This window comes from Cydia pomonella, chromosome 22 (genome assembly GCF_033807575.1).
Source record: "Cydia pomonella isolate Wapato2018A chromosome 22, ilCydPomo1, whole genome shotgun sequence".
Lineage (NCBI taxonomy): Eukaryota > Metazoa > Arthropoda > Insecta > Lepidoptera > Tortricidae > Cydia > Cydia pomonella.
In genome coordinates, this window is record NC_084724.1 from 2,384,867 (window position 1) to 2,400,816 (window position 15,950).

The 15,950-nt window shown below is 38.0% G+C and overlaps 1 protein-coding gene and 1 long non-coding RNA gene across 2 annotated transcripts; both read left to right on the top strand.

Moving 5' to 3' along the window:
- The first annotated feature begins 3 nt into the window (after positions 1-3).
- On the top strand, positions 4-10,188 carry LOC133530333 (lipase member H-A-like). The gene is made up of 4 exons (XM_061868241.1): positions 4-369; positions 6,487-6,634; positions 7,434-7,574; positions 8,329-10,188. Exons 1-4 carry the CDS (start codon positions 270-272, stop codon positions 9,005-9,007), a joined length of 1,068 nt encoding a protein of 355 aa, XP_061724225.1. The 5' UTR covers positions 4-269; the 3' UTR covers positions 9,008-10,188.
- Positions 10,189-13,747: 3,559 nt separating this feature from the next.
- LOC133530340 (uncharacterized) lies at positions 13,748-15,282 on the top strand. Its single transcript, XR_009801296.1, has 2 exons — positions 13,748-14,550; positions 14,727-15,282. It is a non-coding gene; the product is annotated as an uncharacterized LOC133530340 (long non-coding RNA).
- Positions 15,283-15,950: the final 668 nt, after the last annotated feature.

The window sequence follows — 15,950 nt, forward strand, 5'->3', positions numbered from 1 at the left end:
AAGACAAAATAATCTCACCCTTCATTTGCCCTTAGACTGTATTCTAAATTAAAGTTATCTTGTCCCAAGATTTCTCAACGAATGTTGTAATCCAGTCGCCTACTTATGCTCAAAACTTGTAACTAACCTAGCTCAGTTCGATTCGGACTGGCTGAACGAACGGTCATAGTCATATTAAAAAAAAATAGTTTATTTTTAATTTTGCACTATGAAGCCGCGGATTCGTTCTTTTTTAGATTTTAGAGAATAGTGATGTGACAGTTTTGAACATGAAAATTTGTGCAAGTATTATTTTTGTGAGTTTGTGTTTCTGTGTCAAAATGGATCGGAGGGCGGAAGAGGGGTATCCGAAGGGCTTCTTGGCTGTTTGTATGTTATTTTTTGTTTATTCCGGGTGCCCTAAGAATATATCATATAATAAAATATAGTCTGTCAGTCATTTCCGTCAAAAAAATTGAAATTCGCGCCTTTTCTACTGACTAAGTTGTTTGACCGGTTATATATAGTAATTTAGTCAAGAATTCACGATAGCAATCCGGCATCAATTAATTTGCAATTGAACGGGGTTGTCAACCTTTTTCTCTATTGCTTTTATTACTGTTTGTATTTTAATTTAGTAATTTCAATTGATAATAGCCCAACTAGCAAATTTATGTGTTATAAAAGTCGAGGGCACGTTTTTATTTTCGCTTTTTGATGCTAAGATAACATTGTACAAAATGAACATTAGGTTTGGCGCATTTATTGAATATTGTTATAAGTAGGTACCCAACCGTGTAGTGATGCCCACGTTGTCAGAAGAAAAAGGCATGAAATTATAATCTTATTTATATGGGAAGACCACCCTTCGCACGTAGATTTTTTATATTTGCCGTCTTTTTCTACTGATAGAAATGGCTTGCCAAACTATATAGGGAGAGATAGATATGAAGATATTTATTTGCATACTAGTATATTACATACCTGAAAAAGGGTGTAGCAAAATAGGTAGTTAACAATATCATAGTTTGCTTATTTGGATAAAAGATAAATCAATATTTAATTACTACTTAATACAGTTTTATGTGCAATATTATTCTAATCTTCACCATGAGATTTATTTAAGTAGTCAGACAGAGGAATCAAATTAAAAAGAATAAAAAAAACCGGCCAAGAGCATGTCGGGCCACGCTCAGTGTAGGGTTCCGTAGTTACTCTTCCGTCACAATAAGCTAAACTGGAGCTTAAAGTATAGTAAATTGTTAACCAAGGGATGAAACGGTACCTTTCACGCGAGTTAAACAAATAGGCAAATTTGCATAATCAGTACCTAATTAAAGTAAGTCTTTTTACTATGGGAGAAACTTTTTGCGATAACTCAAAAACAGCTAAACTGATCATATCCGCTATAGTTTTCATTTAATGTCTTTCTTAACCTCTACTTCCACGATTTTTTTCATATTTTTGGACCTATGGTTCAAAAGTTAGAGGGGGGGGGGACTAGAGTACACTTTCGGAGCGATTATCTCCGAATATATTCACTTTATCAAAAAATGTTTGTTGAAGACCTGTATTAGTTTTGAAAGACCTTTCTAACGATACCCCACACTGTAGGGTTGAAGCAAAAAAAAAATCACCCCCACTTTACGTGTAGGGGAGGTAACCTCAAAAAAAATATTTTTTATATTTTATTGTATGACTTTGTCGGCTTTATTGATTTATATATCCATGCCGAATTTCAGCTTTCTAGCACTAACGACCACGGAGCAAAGCCTCGGACAGACAGACAGACAGACAGACAGACGGACATGGCGAAACTATAAGGGTTCCTAGTTGACTACGAAACCCTAAAAACTGCTTTACTGGCCATAACTTTTGTGTTATTTAGTTTAAAATTGAAATCTCTGACCAGTTTTTAGAGGCGTCAAAGACGAACCCTTCACAGAAATCTAGTAACGAAAAGTGTTTTTTAGACAATGATTAAAAAATATATTAAAAAATAAGTGTTCATTTCTTTCAAAATCCGGCAGACGAGACTGGAGATAAAAGATTGAAGAACAGATAGCCTGTCTGTCTTATAATTCTATCTATAGTGCAAATGTAGGAGTAACGACTCAAAACTAGTCAAAAATCGATGAAAACCGCGTAAAGCCCCTTAAATAAATAAATCTTAAGTTTATTTACTAGTGATTTTATACCATATACAAAGTTCGGAAACCTCAGCAATCCGTCAGCGGCGGGTATTTGCCCGTCCTGACTGACGAGATTCTATTGTAGTAGGAAACTTAATACATTCTGGTAATTAGTAGTAGGTAATAACATTCCAGAAGTGTACGTCCTTGCGCAGTGTACTTGCATCAGCAGGACGCGAGAAATTAAGCGCAAACGTAATCTCACCCAACGCACGTAATAGGAAACCACTTTTTATTCCACTTCCCATATATTTTGCATTACTTTTACGTCTCCACACTTATGGCGTTCATAAACGTCTGTGAAATATAACAAGCCGTTGATTTTTAATAACTTTAATAAAGATGTTGACTATTATTATTCGAAGTACCTAATTTATTTTACGTCGTACATAAATCACTAGAAAATAATCGTAAAAACGTAGATCACAGTAATATTTTGATACAATTTTTTATTTAATTATTGGGACAGTTCTAATTTAATTTGTGTCTATTAATTCAATTTGGTTATTGTCGCGGGTGTTCACGGGCTATGGTAATCGCTTACCATCAGGTGATATTTATTTATTTAAACTTTATTGTACGATATAAAATTGTACAAATGGCGGACTTAATTCTTTCAGTTAGTGCAGAATTGTACACGAAGACAGGGAATATGAAACACAAATCAAGTTATTGTAAACAATATAACAATATTCTATTTATAAACTTACACATGTAAAAATAAAAGCAATATATACCTACATATATACACAACATACATACTAACTATACATCTGCTCGTTCACAAAAAAAGGAAAACTACAAAAAGAAGGTAATTTGACTGTGACGTCAGATGCATCATTTACCTCGGCACACAGGTATTTCGATCGATCGATTGAATTCGTTGCATCTAGGTACTTGGTAGCTGGCAAATATCTAAAATATCATGCAATTTGTTTTTAGGCTTATGTGGAGAATAGACATAACATCCATAACTATAACTTAATAATGTTACGATTGAATAATTCAATCTAGATCTAGATAACATTGTCGTGGAAAAACAGATAGTCACAGGAAAAACACGCGGAAAGTCACGCAGGAGTTTTGTCACCAATCCAGCCCTCAAATACAAAGCATGGAAATCGCAGCTCAATGAAGACTCACAAAACATAACACCTAACGAGCACTTAACCCCTGGCGCAAGGATGGGTGACCTGGAAGTCTCTAAATAGATTAAGATCGGGGGTTGGCCGATCTAAAGACAACCTTCTGAAATGGGGAATCAACTCGGGACAAAGTGATGTACTATGCGAATGTGGCGACCTACAAACTACGCAACATATGATGGAGTGTTCCCTGTGTCCAAATACGTGCACTGTAGAAGACCTCATAAAAGCTACCCCCGGGGGTTAGAGGTGGCAAGATATTGGCAAAATATTATTTAGTCATGATCCCTTCACACGATAATAAGAAGAAGAAGAGAAGACAGGAAAAACGATTTAAAATCATTATATCAAAGTCACAAGAATCGCTGTTTTAAAGCAAGACTAATACTTGACATAATAGGTACTTAAATGAAAAACTTTCTGTGTTCAATTGAATAGTGGGAGTACGCTTTAAGTAGGTATTGTTACGAGTACATGTTTATTGTCAATTGTAGTCAATAATAGACAATTGAGAAAAGTCACTCGTATGAGCAGACAACAATTGAATATACTATATAATTAAGTACGAATAATAATAAAACAATAACGTACACTTTAGTGAGAAATTAATTACGTATCAAAGACAAGGGACTTACTCAAATTAGATTGTATATTGGAATTTTACATGCTTTAATCTAAGAAGGAATATGCCATGAAGAAATTTAAAAAGAAAACTATACTCTACACCTACTTGGAACGTAGAAAAAAGGCATCAAGATTTAAAAAAAATTGGCGCGAAGGGTTGACTTCCCATAGAAAATTTAAATTTCGCGCCGTTTTTACTGAGTTTCCTTGCTTATAGCGTAGCAGTATTTTAGTATAGAATAGCTAGTGGTAAAACTTAGGCATTTCACGAGCAAATTTTAAACAAAAGTATATTTTCAAAGTAGATTAAACAACTTTGTCAGAAAGAGGCGTGAAATTCAAATTTTCTATTGGACGATAACCCTTTACGCCTACATTTTTAAATTTGCCGATAAAAGGAAAACACCCGCGCGATATCTTTTGTTTCCTCTTAATAATAATAGAAGAAATGTAAAATGTAAGAAAAAGTGTTCTTCGAAAAACAACGCAAAAAAGGTTAGGAACCCCGTAAAAATGTTTGTCCCCTATAATCTTCACAATATTTAATGTCACATTGAAAAGTCAATTTGAACTTCGAATTAGCGGAATTAGCATGTGTAGTATAATACGTCGATACCTCCATATAATGAAATGTGTAAATGTTGATCCGTCGGGCTATCGGTATTTGATTAATCAATAATATAAATATCAACAATAGGACAATGTCCCGGGTGACATTAGGTTTAGTCGACAACATTATGATTGTAAATTGTAGTGAATAAAAACCGGCCAAGAGCATGTCGGGCCACGCTCAGTGTAGGGTTCCGTAGTTACTCTTCCGTCACAATAAGCTAAACTGGAGCTTAAAGTATAGTAAATTGTTAACCAAGGGATGAAACGGTACCTTTCACGCGAGCTAAGCAAATAGGAAAATTTTCATAATCAGTAGGTAACTAAGTCTTTTTACTATGAAGGGGAAACTTTTTGCGATAACTCAAAAACAGCTAAACTGATCATGTCCGCTAAGTTTTCGTTTAATGTCTTTCTTAAACTCTACTTCCAAGATTTTTTCATATTTTTTGGACCTATGGTTCATTAAATAGCATAATTGTTACATTTCTTAATGAAATACGTTAAAAAACAATATTAAATATTATAAAGCACAACAATTTTTATATTATCTGGAAAGGAAAATGTTATTGTTATTTTTATTATTAAATGTTATTGAATCATAAAATTGTAGATGTACATGTAGTGTAGGGACGCCCGGCCGGAAACAGGCGGGCTGTCGATCGCGTGCTTTAGTTCGTTTTCTTTTAGTAAATCTCTACCGAATGTATTATATCGCAGTGCCGCGTACATAATAAACTCTGATAGTAAGTGGAAGCTATAGTTTCCTCCTTACCACAGTGTGGACAGGAGGCGTCTCTATTTATTTTCATTACCTTGAGATGTCTATTGAGAGTGTTATGACTAGTGATAATATCCGTCAGTAGTCTCAGACTGCTCTTACCTATACCTGACGCGGCCAATGATGATCCTTATGACAGTTCATTGTTGTATGGAGTAAATGTCAATGTCAAATGTATTTGGACTTTTTTTGGTACTTAAATTTTTATTTTATTTAGAAATATAACAATTAGGTAATAAAAATACAGTAAAAACCTATTTCTACAATTATTCTTTAAATTATGTCTATCCAAATTACGGGACAATGAAAAATTCGTGCCTGGAATACGGGACAACCTATTAAATACGGACATCTGGTCACCCTACGCGGCGGCAAGGTTCCTGTGTCTCTTAAGTCATACTGATGAATGATAGCTATACAATGTAATCGTCAGTACGTGATAGTGGACATTATGTGGCATTTTATAACAATTTATATGACGTAAAGTATTTATGATGATTTCTAGAGCGGTTTATAACATAACGAAACGAATTAAATTAGACTGGCCGATGTTTTATGGCTGGAAAGGCTGTATATGTCGGCGGCTGATCGTAAGATCAGGCAGATCGTGAAATTCCTAAGCATGTCGTGAGACGTGAATATATTTGTCTCGTTCCCTGAGTTGACGGAGCCCCGCTCCTATTTATGGACGGTTCGCGCTTCGGGCATGTGAATCAACCTGACGAACCTATCCTACTTATCTATTGGTTGAATGTGACCATCAAAACATTACACAGGAACATTACGAACTGCCTGATCCTATCATCGGGCGCCGACGTTTTATGATATCACGACATAAGGTTCAATTTAGTAAATTATTTTTGTTGTAGTGTTTGCGTTTTCAACCATCAATCTAATAACTCATGGGTGATTTATAATATGAATAAAACAATTTATTATTGCTCCACACAGTGCGCTCTGTACATTTCCGCCACCATGATACCAAAGATTTATATAACTTCGTATAATACTTAGGTATGACGTCCCAATGACGTCCGTAGACTGTGAAGTGTGAACGAACATTTTCGACTCAAAAATAGTTCATAAAATATGGTTGTTTTCAAAATGCCGGGCGTTTTTCTGAGCCTTGATTATCATATCATTCTTGTGTTCCAAGGCCCAGGGTCCTCCAAGCCAGCCTCAATCCCGCGCAGCCAGCTGCGGCACCTGCTCTTCATCGTGCAAGGTCTCGGGCGCACTCGTAGAAGATATACTTATTGGAATGCGAAACACATCGCCAGTGATCCTAGAATAGACTTTAACAGGTCAGCGTTCTATAAGATTATGAGCAAAACGTAGTAGTTGACACAAAGTTGAAATTCTTTCAAAATTAGAGTTGGTAAAATTATCAGTACCCCTAGTGTAAATATTTTCGACATCGAAACGTGACGTACGCGTTTGCGTTAAGTGTCATTTTGTATGAGATTTTTGACTTTCCAAAACGTCCCGCTTGGCGCGCTATTCAAAAACCCATACAAAATGAGACTTAACGCAAACGCGTACGTCACGTTTCGCTATCGACTAAATTTACACTAGGGGTACGGATCGTGAATCCTCACTCACTTCATGAGTTGATGCTCAACTTCCCCCCAATAAAATTTAAAATAATTATTTCACCAAGTGGTATTATTATATGCATGCCCGCGTGGTGGTGGTAACAGTGATTAGTCGATTCACAATAAATAGAAAAGGGTCTAAATTATTAAAAAAAATATATAAAGCGTTAGGGGCATATTTTCAAATAACTGCAACGTGTACCCGTCGTGCGCTTGATCACATTTTTTTTTTTTCAAAAAGGTGGAGGCATACCTCCACGTCATAATGTTCGCGGGAAATACGCAGGGGCGTATTCTAATATTCGGCGCCCTGGGCCAGTGGACATAATAAGCACAAATGCATTATTATTCTGCGTCTTCTGGAAACGTGGGGCCTGCGCAGCCCTTCGAAGCCTGCCGCTCCGGGCCATGGTCCCCTTGGCCCTAGGATAAATACGGAAATACGGGAAGGGGATGCCAATTGCCTGTTCCGGATCGGTCCACTAATCGAAAATTCTTGTCTTTCCAGGAAGACCCTGCTCCTTGCCATCGGCTACCTGGACAGCACAAACTTCCCCATCTCTAGCATGTTCGCCAACGAGTACGAGGCAAGAGGGTACAATGTCATTCTACTGGATAACCAGCGGTTCGCCACTGTTCACTATTACTTGTAAGTTTCCTTTAGATAATATGCTATGAAGAACGCTAGGTTTCCATGGCTTTCGATAAATAACATCCTGATGAAAACCAGCAGTTTGCCCCTGTCCACTATTAGGTACTTAGTAATGTCTACTTGCAAGTAATCTACCTTCAATCTTACTAAAATCGATCTATAAAACTCAAGCAGTCAACAGAACTCCATTGCTGGCCTCACAATTGTCTTACGAATCGTACGATGCTCCAAACATGGACCTTTCTATACCCCTGTGTGACCTTGATCATTCTTATTAGGCCCATCCGGTAATTCTACTTTTACAACCTTCACCATAGGTTTTTCAACCCACTTATGTCCCCATAACCCATGATTGCCAATACGTCAACTATCTACCTACATCAAACCATAATTTACATAGCCGGTTGATACAAGCTTTTATTCATTATTTTAATTTATATTCGTATTTATGTTAAATAAGTTACAAATATTGCAAACCAGATTTCGACCATTTGTTCGTATTAGATTGAGATGAAAGTCATAATGATGTAAAACCTATGTAAAATTGGTGACAATAAAACATATATGATGAAATCGAGCCGATCTCTGACGACACTAGAAGAGCACTATTGGAACTGTGACAATACAACCTCATTGAGCTTGGACTTTTTAAAATTGTCTCAATGATAACTGTGTAAAGAAAAGTATAGTAGGCGATAAAAGCTTGAATCAAAAACGTATTTATGCCAATAGACTTATTTTCCTTTTCCAGGGCTAGTCGCCTCATGCGACCAGTCGGCAAACACGTCTCCGAAGTCCTCATCCAGCTGACAAACTCCGGTTTAGATCCATCCTCACTAGAGCTCCTCGGCTTCAGTCTCGGAGGCCAGACCGTCAGCTACATCGCCAGAAACTACCAGCTTGCCACCGGAAGAAATATCTCCAAGATCACTGCTTTAGAACCTTCAGGACCTTGCTTTAGAGATCTAAACCCTGATGATCGTTTAGACGTTTCCAACGCGGATTTCGTAGAGGTTATCCATACGAATATAGATGGATATGGAATGGCGAGTAGAATGGGGCATGTGGACTTCTATATCAACGGAGGAGAATACCAGCCTTCGGAGATAACTATGTTCCCTTGTGCAACGACATGCAGCCATTTTAGAGTGTTAGGACTTTGGCTGTCCGCTCTAAAACATCCAGGGAAGTTCATAGGATTGAAGTGTGATAGTATCCAGCAGGCGAGAGACTCTGATTGCTATGATAGACCTTTAGAGACCAATGTGCTGGGTCTGAAGGTGGATAAGATGAAGCATGGTATATTCTATGTGTCTACTAGTAAAGGATACCCGTTTTATTTGGGGAAAAATGGGTTGTTACCTGAATATGCTGCTTGGAGGAGGCTCAGTGATATCAATTTGGGAAATCAGACTGAGATCTATACGTAACTAAGAGGATTTTGTATATGTTAAAGGTGTTTGCATTTCCATAGAGTTTTTGAGGAGAAGGGAGCGATAAGGGGAAAGAGGATTTGGATTATTTTAGTGTAACAAAAAAATTAAATAAGTTAAACGTCCCAGTGTTCGATATAGACACCCCGCTGTCACCTCTATTGCTAATGGCATAAGTTTAGAGATGACATGTATAGGGAGCGTGTATGAACTGTAGACGGCAGCTCAGAAGCCCCATATTAATTGGCGCGGAGCATTAGGTATGTCAAGTTTTCATTCGTAGATTTAAGCCACTAGATAGCAGACCCTACTATGCGAAATAGAGCCAGCGTGGTATGTAGAGGGCGGTACCTGCTTAGAAGCGTGAATTGTTTTCGCTTTCGATTCAGCCGGCCTAGCCAAGGTGACAATCGTTATCGCTATGACAACGAAACGCTTTATGCGTCTCACTCTTCCATATTAGTGCGACAGCGACCGTTGCGTTTCGATCGCCACGGAGCGTAAGCGATTTGCATGTTGGCTACACGGCCTGGTCACGAGATGGCAAACCCTCCATCACGGTCTCTTTAGAGACAGTAACGAGCACTCAGACGTCTCCTTTAATTAATAATAATGTAAATTATAATAAATACATTAACACAGGTGAGATAGGTTAGAAACATTGCCAAATGTAAATAAGATCGGGATTCGAATGTTACCACATGTCATTAGTTAAGGTTAGAAAACAAATGTTCCAAGTAAAGATTCATTGAGTTTATACGACGTATAAAGTATAGGAAAAAATCGTGCCTTCCAGTTTGATCAGAAAAGAAATTAGCGTCAATCTCCAATTTAAATTTAAATGATGTTTGAGCGCTCTAAATAAAAATAAAAAAAACCTCCCATAGCGTCACAGATTGGTATTCTTGAGTCCATTTTATCGGCGGTTACAATCGACGGTCAAAATATGCGAGCCAAATTGGTGTTTGTGTCCGCACGGCCTGATTTGTTCAGACAATATAATCAGATTGTCGAAAAGTTGTTCTCGTCTGGACTGGCCTTTATACTCTAGACACCTTATGTCATTTGGACTGACACATGATGTCAGTGTCAAAGTCGTCTAAGGCTACTAATAGTTAATGTAATGAATCTTTGGATAAAAGTGATATGTAAAAGTTCAAATAAATACTTAATTTAAACTTAAATCTTTTATTTATTATCTTGTTGCAAGTCGCACACATACAAAGTTAATACATAATTAGCTGTGCAATAAGCTTAAGGGTCCCCAGTAAGCTCGGTTCTCCATACAAACGTAGTTACGCTCTCATATAAATTAATATAATCAACGCCTATCTAGATTGCTCGGAATCTTTGTACCTACTTACTATAGGATAAGGTATTTAATCTAGAACTGTAATTAGTTTATGTAGCTTCAGTTAAAAAATAAAGCGAATTTAAGTTTTTTATACATAACTCGTTTTACTCTAATTCGTTTGTTTTGAAAACTGGAGCTATACAAACTAATAACAGGCTTAGGGTCTCCCCAAACCAGTCGACGCGGAGTCGGCTTTCGCCGAGTGTTTTACACCACACTATTCGCATTTAGCCGATCGACCGTCTCCGCGGTTGGACACCTGCGTTTAGCAGTCTCATCCTCCTTGCGGCCGTAGAGACGCCCGATCGCCTGCGACTTGCTATCGCAACAGTTGTAAAGCGACGGTCGGCTCTCCCGTGCTCCGTCCTGCCGTCGAGACGTCAGACAGCACACGTACAGCCGTTGAGTCCGACGAACAGATGTAGGACAGCGGGTGATCGGCAATCGTAAATCTCATTTTTGGAGACTGGTTGTTAGTAACAACCTGAGTTTGAAATTGAACAGACCTGTAAGATTATTTTCCTTGGTAATTGTTACATATTATATAATAACCTGTGATGATGGATATTTTACGTAGACGGGCATGGAAAAAAAGACTTACCAGCATTTTTACCGTCATCGGCTCTGTTCGGCCGTCGTCAGCTATGTTCGGCCGTCGAAGACGCTGAACGGCTTCCGCCAGCTCTGACCGGTCCTTATCGTAGGTACTCGGCCGTGATCGGAGCCGTTCAACTCTTTCCGGCACCGTACGGCGGTATAAGGAGATTTATGAATGCGAACGTGTGCGGTAGGCTGCAAACAGCGTCGTACGAATGCGAACAGCTTTACGGCAAAACGCCGTTTTCCCGTCGAAAGACGTCGTTTCGCGTGGGCCGAGCCGATTTACGACTTATTCGCTCTTATTGCGTTGACATAAAGCTTTTTCCGTACGCGATTTGCCGAAACGGCGTCGACTAGTTTGGGGAGACCCTTATTAGGATTATTTGCGCCGGGCACGTGTCGTCCCGGGGATTAACGGCGTAGTGTTAGATTTTTGGACAAAGCTTGTTGCGGATTTTATCTTGTACTATTTTGACGAAGCCTGTGGCGGTTTCTTATGTAGATTGGACGATGTTCGTTGCGGATTCTGTTTAGTACACATGCTTATGACGAAGCCTGCGCTGTGGATTTAGATGCTGGTTGTGGTTGCAATTTAGTATTACAGGACTAGATATACTTCATGTCATTGTATGTGCAAAGTTTCATTATAATCTAACACGTAGTTTTAAAATTAGAACGAAACTCCGTTTGTATGGGAAGGTGAAATTCAGCCGAGCTTGCCGGACTCTTAAGTATGACGTTTAAAACTTTAATGTATATCTTAACAATGTATCAATTTAAGCGCTGTTGGCAGACCTTAGAAAATAAAATTACCTACATACATTACGTGCATTAAAAGATTGAGGCAGAAGCGATGTTGTGTGCCAAATTTTTGATTCGATGGTCTACTGATAAATACTATGTAAATAACAGTAAATGTCATTAAAATAATTAAGTTCGAAGGTAATGTCGGATGACATTGCCTATTCAAGATTAGATCAAGTTCAAATGTCGCAAGTATTACCTACTAGGTAGTAGCTACATATTTGCGGTGTTTGGGGTGGAAACCCTGGGGCCGTGGGGGCCCAGCGCGCGTCGCCGCTATGAGGAGCTGTCTAAGCGCCTTATAGAGTATTCTGGTGACCAAAGGGCTGCCCAATATTTTGATCAGTGAATCAGCATTGCCATCCAGCGGGGCAATGCGGCCAGCCTTCTGGGCACGCTACCGACGATTTCAACTTGGGGCAATTTTCTTATTCATAAGTTTTTAATTTAAGTGTTTTTTTGTGTGTCAATAAAGTTAATTAACAACAAACAGGAATAGTCTGAAAACACGACAATTCGCAACCTCGATAAACTTGAAACTAATCTAGGAACCACGATTGACTGCCCTTTACTGATTACACTAATTTCTAGGAAAGCGATTATCTTCGTTCAATCATCCGCCATATTAGGTAACACAGTTGCATTTGTTTTCAAGGCTATGGCAAGAGCATTCGAGTTTGGACCTTGTTCGCTAGACTTAAGTGCACAAATGGAATAGCTTGAATAGCATAATTTAGATCTACCTGTTGCAGATTGGTTAGTTTTTGACAACATTGTAACTACATACTCATAGGTTGCTAGATAAGTTTTGCAATAGACAAATATGAAACAGAGAGGTGGCCTAGCACATAAACTTTTAAAACTATATTTCTATAGACAATGTTTGGCGTGAAAACATTTACTTTCTTTTTATATCTACTTACAGAAAATGATTTCAAAGTATGAAATGAAAAACTTTTGTCCCACGCCGCCATTTTTTGAGTCCGCAGCAAGCTAGGCCGAATTTAAACTTCCCATACACACTGGGAGTTTTAGGTATTCTCATCTTAAAACTACGCTTTGGACTCTAATGAAACTTTGCACATACACTGACATGAGGTATTTTTGTACCTCCTTGGATTTCACGGGCCTATAATTCCTGGTCTTTTAATAGGCTTGCGTGGGGATATAGATCCAACACGTACAGGCCCCTTGGAGAGCTTTAATGTCATGTAGAACGCCTGCTATTTGTATTTATTTATATTTTTGTCATTATTACACCATTTTTTTCATCATTATTTGAATGTAAAAGTTAATTTAAAACCTAAGGCTTAGCTAATTTTGGTCTTGACAGGCCACACATACAGTTGCAACTAATATACAAGCAATAACTAAAAAGCTGAACTTACCATCATCATGAAAATTGCCATTAAAACCAGTAATTAACATAAAATTAACTCTTAATAAACTTCTTAAACAAAATTATCCATGTTTTAATAAGCAACTAAAGTTAAAAATTTCAGGAATCCCCAAGCAAAGCATTAACAAATGTTTGAGTAGAATATCTAAAAATCTGAATCAGACTCCTCACTATTATCAGTCTCTCAATCTTTAGAATATTAGTGCAAATCTTTTTCATACCTTCCAATGATATCATCAATGATGTCATCTAATTTGTATATCATGTCAAAGTACTCATTTTCAATGTTTTTTACAAGATCCACCCACTTCTGATACTCGGCCAGAGGATATTCAGAATACAATTTCATCCAGGTTTTTCTCTTGTCCTCCACTGGTGCACCGCCATGCCTGTCTGCAAGCTTTTTCCTTATATCTTCCCAGACATATTCAAGTGGATTAAGATCTGCATGAATTGGAGGCAAGCGCAAGACAGTGTGTCCGAGGCCTTTCAGTGCTTCATCAACAGCGTAAACCGGTTCAGAATGAGTTTTACTAACAAGCTCTAGCAAAAATATATTTTCTAAATCCTCCTCATATTATAAATCATAAATCATAAATCATAAATCATAGCATTTATTCGTGATAAACTATGACATACAAAAGTATAACAACATGACAAAAGGAAGAAACATAGAATAAATAAATAGTTTACCACGAAATGGTCCCGCCTCAGCATTAATGCTAACCCAAAAGTCAGCGCTGATCTTCCGGCGAGACCATTTGTGGGTCACGAACGCAGCTGTACGACACGGCATAAACATAAAACATAAAACTGAACGCGGCTTTGCGGCGGCGAAAGGGCGGCGATCAACGCCATCTAGTCTGACGGCGAGACGTCATGATGAGAAAAGAGGCCATGTCGTACGCGTGCTGATAGATACAGATAACAACGATAACAAGACCATTTATTACTTACTTTTTTAGTCTATTACTTACTAGCATCAGTGCAAAACATGAACGAAAATAAACGTGTTTACATGGCAAGAAATTAAACAGAAATTCAATTAAATCTTACAATATTAAAACTAAGGATACCACCTAGGTGATTAAGGTTTTATAACTACCATAACAATGTGTTAACTTCGCCAAAGTGAGAGTGTTTACCCATGAATGATAATAAAAAATAATCAAAATAAAGTAAAGTAAAGCTTGGCTCTTCGGTTAAAAGTTGTGTACATTAAGAAGATAAAATAACATAAATAACATAAATATCACGCACAACGGTGACGCAAGAGTTGCAAAGCAGCGATAAAACAAATGACAACTAACAACATTATAACATTATACATTATAACATTATACAGACACATTGACTGAACGTGAGGATAGGACAGAAAAACAGGTAAATATATTATAATATTATCGATTGGAGTTGCTCACAAGTACAGAAGACATACAATTATTGGAATAAAAACAATATTAAAAAAAACTAGTGTCCTGTCTTAAAGTCTCCTGTTGCCGCTGGTGTTGTAAAGTAGATAGCTTAAGCTTAGTTTTAAAAGTCACTATACTTTGTAGGTTTCTGAGCGGTGGAGGAATGTTGTTCCAGCATTTGGTTGCCATGTACCTAAAGCTCCCACGAAATGCTGCTGAAACATGTTGAGGTGTCACCAACTGCACACTGCAATTACGCGCCCCAAGTGACCTACGGGTGGACATCCATGATAACTTCTCGAAGAGATATGATGGGGATTTGTGTTTTACTATGCCAAATAAGAGAAATGCCAGATGAAGCTTGCGACGGTGTAGCATTTTGAGAATACTGTGCTTATTTAGAAATGGAGTCACATGGGCTCTTGGAGAAATGTTAAAGCAATAACGAGCACAAGCATTTTGTACCCGCTGAATAAGTCGCCTTGTTTTTGCCAGAAGACGTGGACCATAGACTAAATCCATATAGTTCAATTTAGACAGAACAAGTGTTTCGATCAACTGAGTGCGCAAGGTTTCATTAATGAACGGTCGAATGTTGTACAGTAGCTTGAGCCTGTAGAAACAGTTTCTCACAGTTTCAGCAACATGATTGTCAAATCTAAGTTCACTATCCATAATTAAACCTAAATTTCTAGCCTTATACACTTTTTCAATGGGTTCACCCGATAACATCACATCTCTGGCAGGTCCAATTTTGCTCAACTGATTTTTAGTGCCGAAGATCATATATTTAGTCTTAGATGGGTTGAGCATTAGACTATTGTCTAGAGCCCAAGAAGCTATGTTTGCAAGGTCCATATTAAGTTTTTCTGTAGCACTGTCAATTTCAGAAGGCTTACAGGAAATGTATATCTGTATATCATCGGCATAAATATGATACTTGCAGTGTGCGATGCAAGTTCTGATGTCCGCTGTATATAAAATAAACAGGATTGGGCCAAGTATCGATCCCTGTGGTACACCTCTGGAAAGCGCCATTTTTCCTGAGACTTTAGCTGATCCATCACTTGAGCTTAGTTTAACATACTGTTGTCTGTCACTGAGATAACTATGAAACCAACGCAGTGCGCTGTTATCAAAGCCATAGTAACTTAGCTTAGACAGTAGCAGGTCTATATTAATGCAGTCAAATGCCCTAGAAAAATCAAGCAGTACAAGTAGTGTGCACATTCCCCTATCCTGTGAGCAAAGTATGTTGTCTGTGACATCCAGCAAGGCCGTCACAGTACTGCGCCCCTTCCTAAAACCAGATTGTACGTCTGGTAAGATATCGTTACTCTCAATGTAGTCATTTAATTGTGCGCAAAC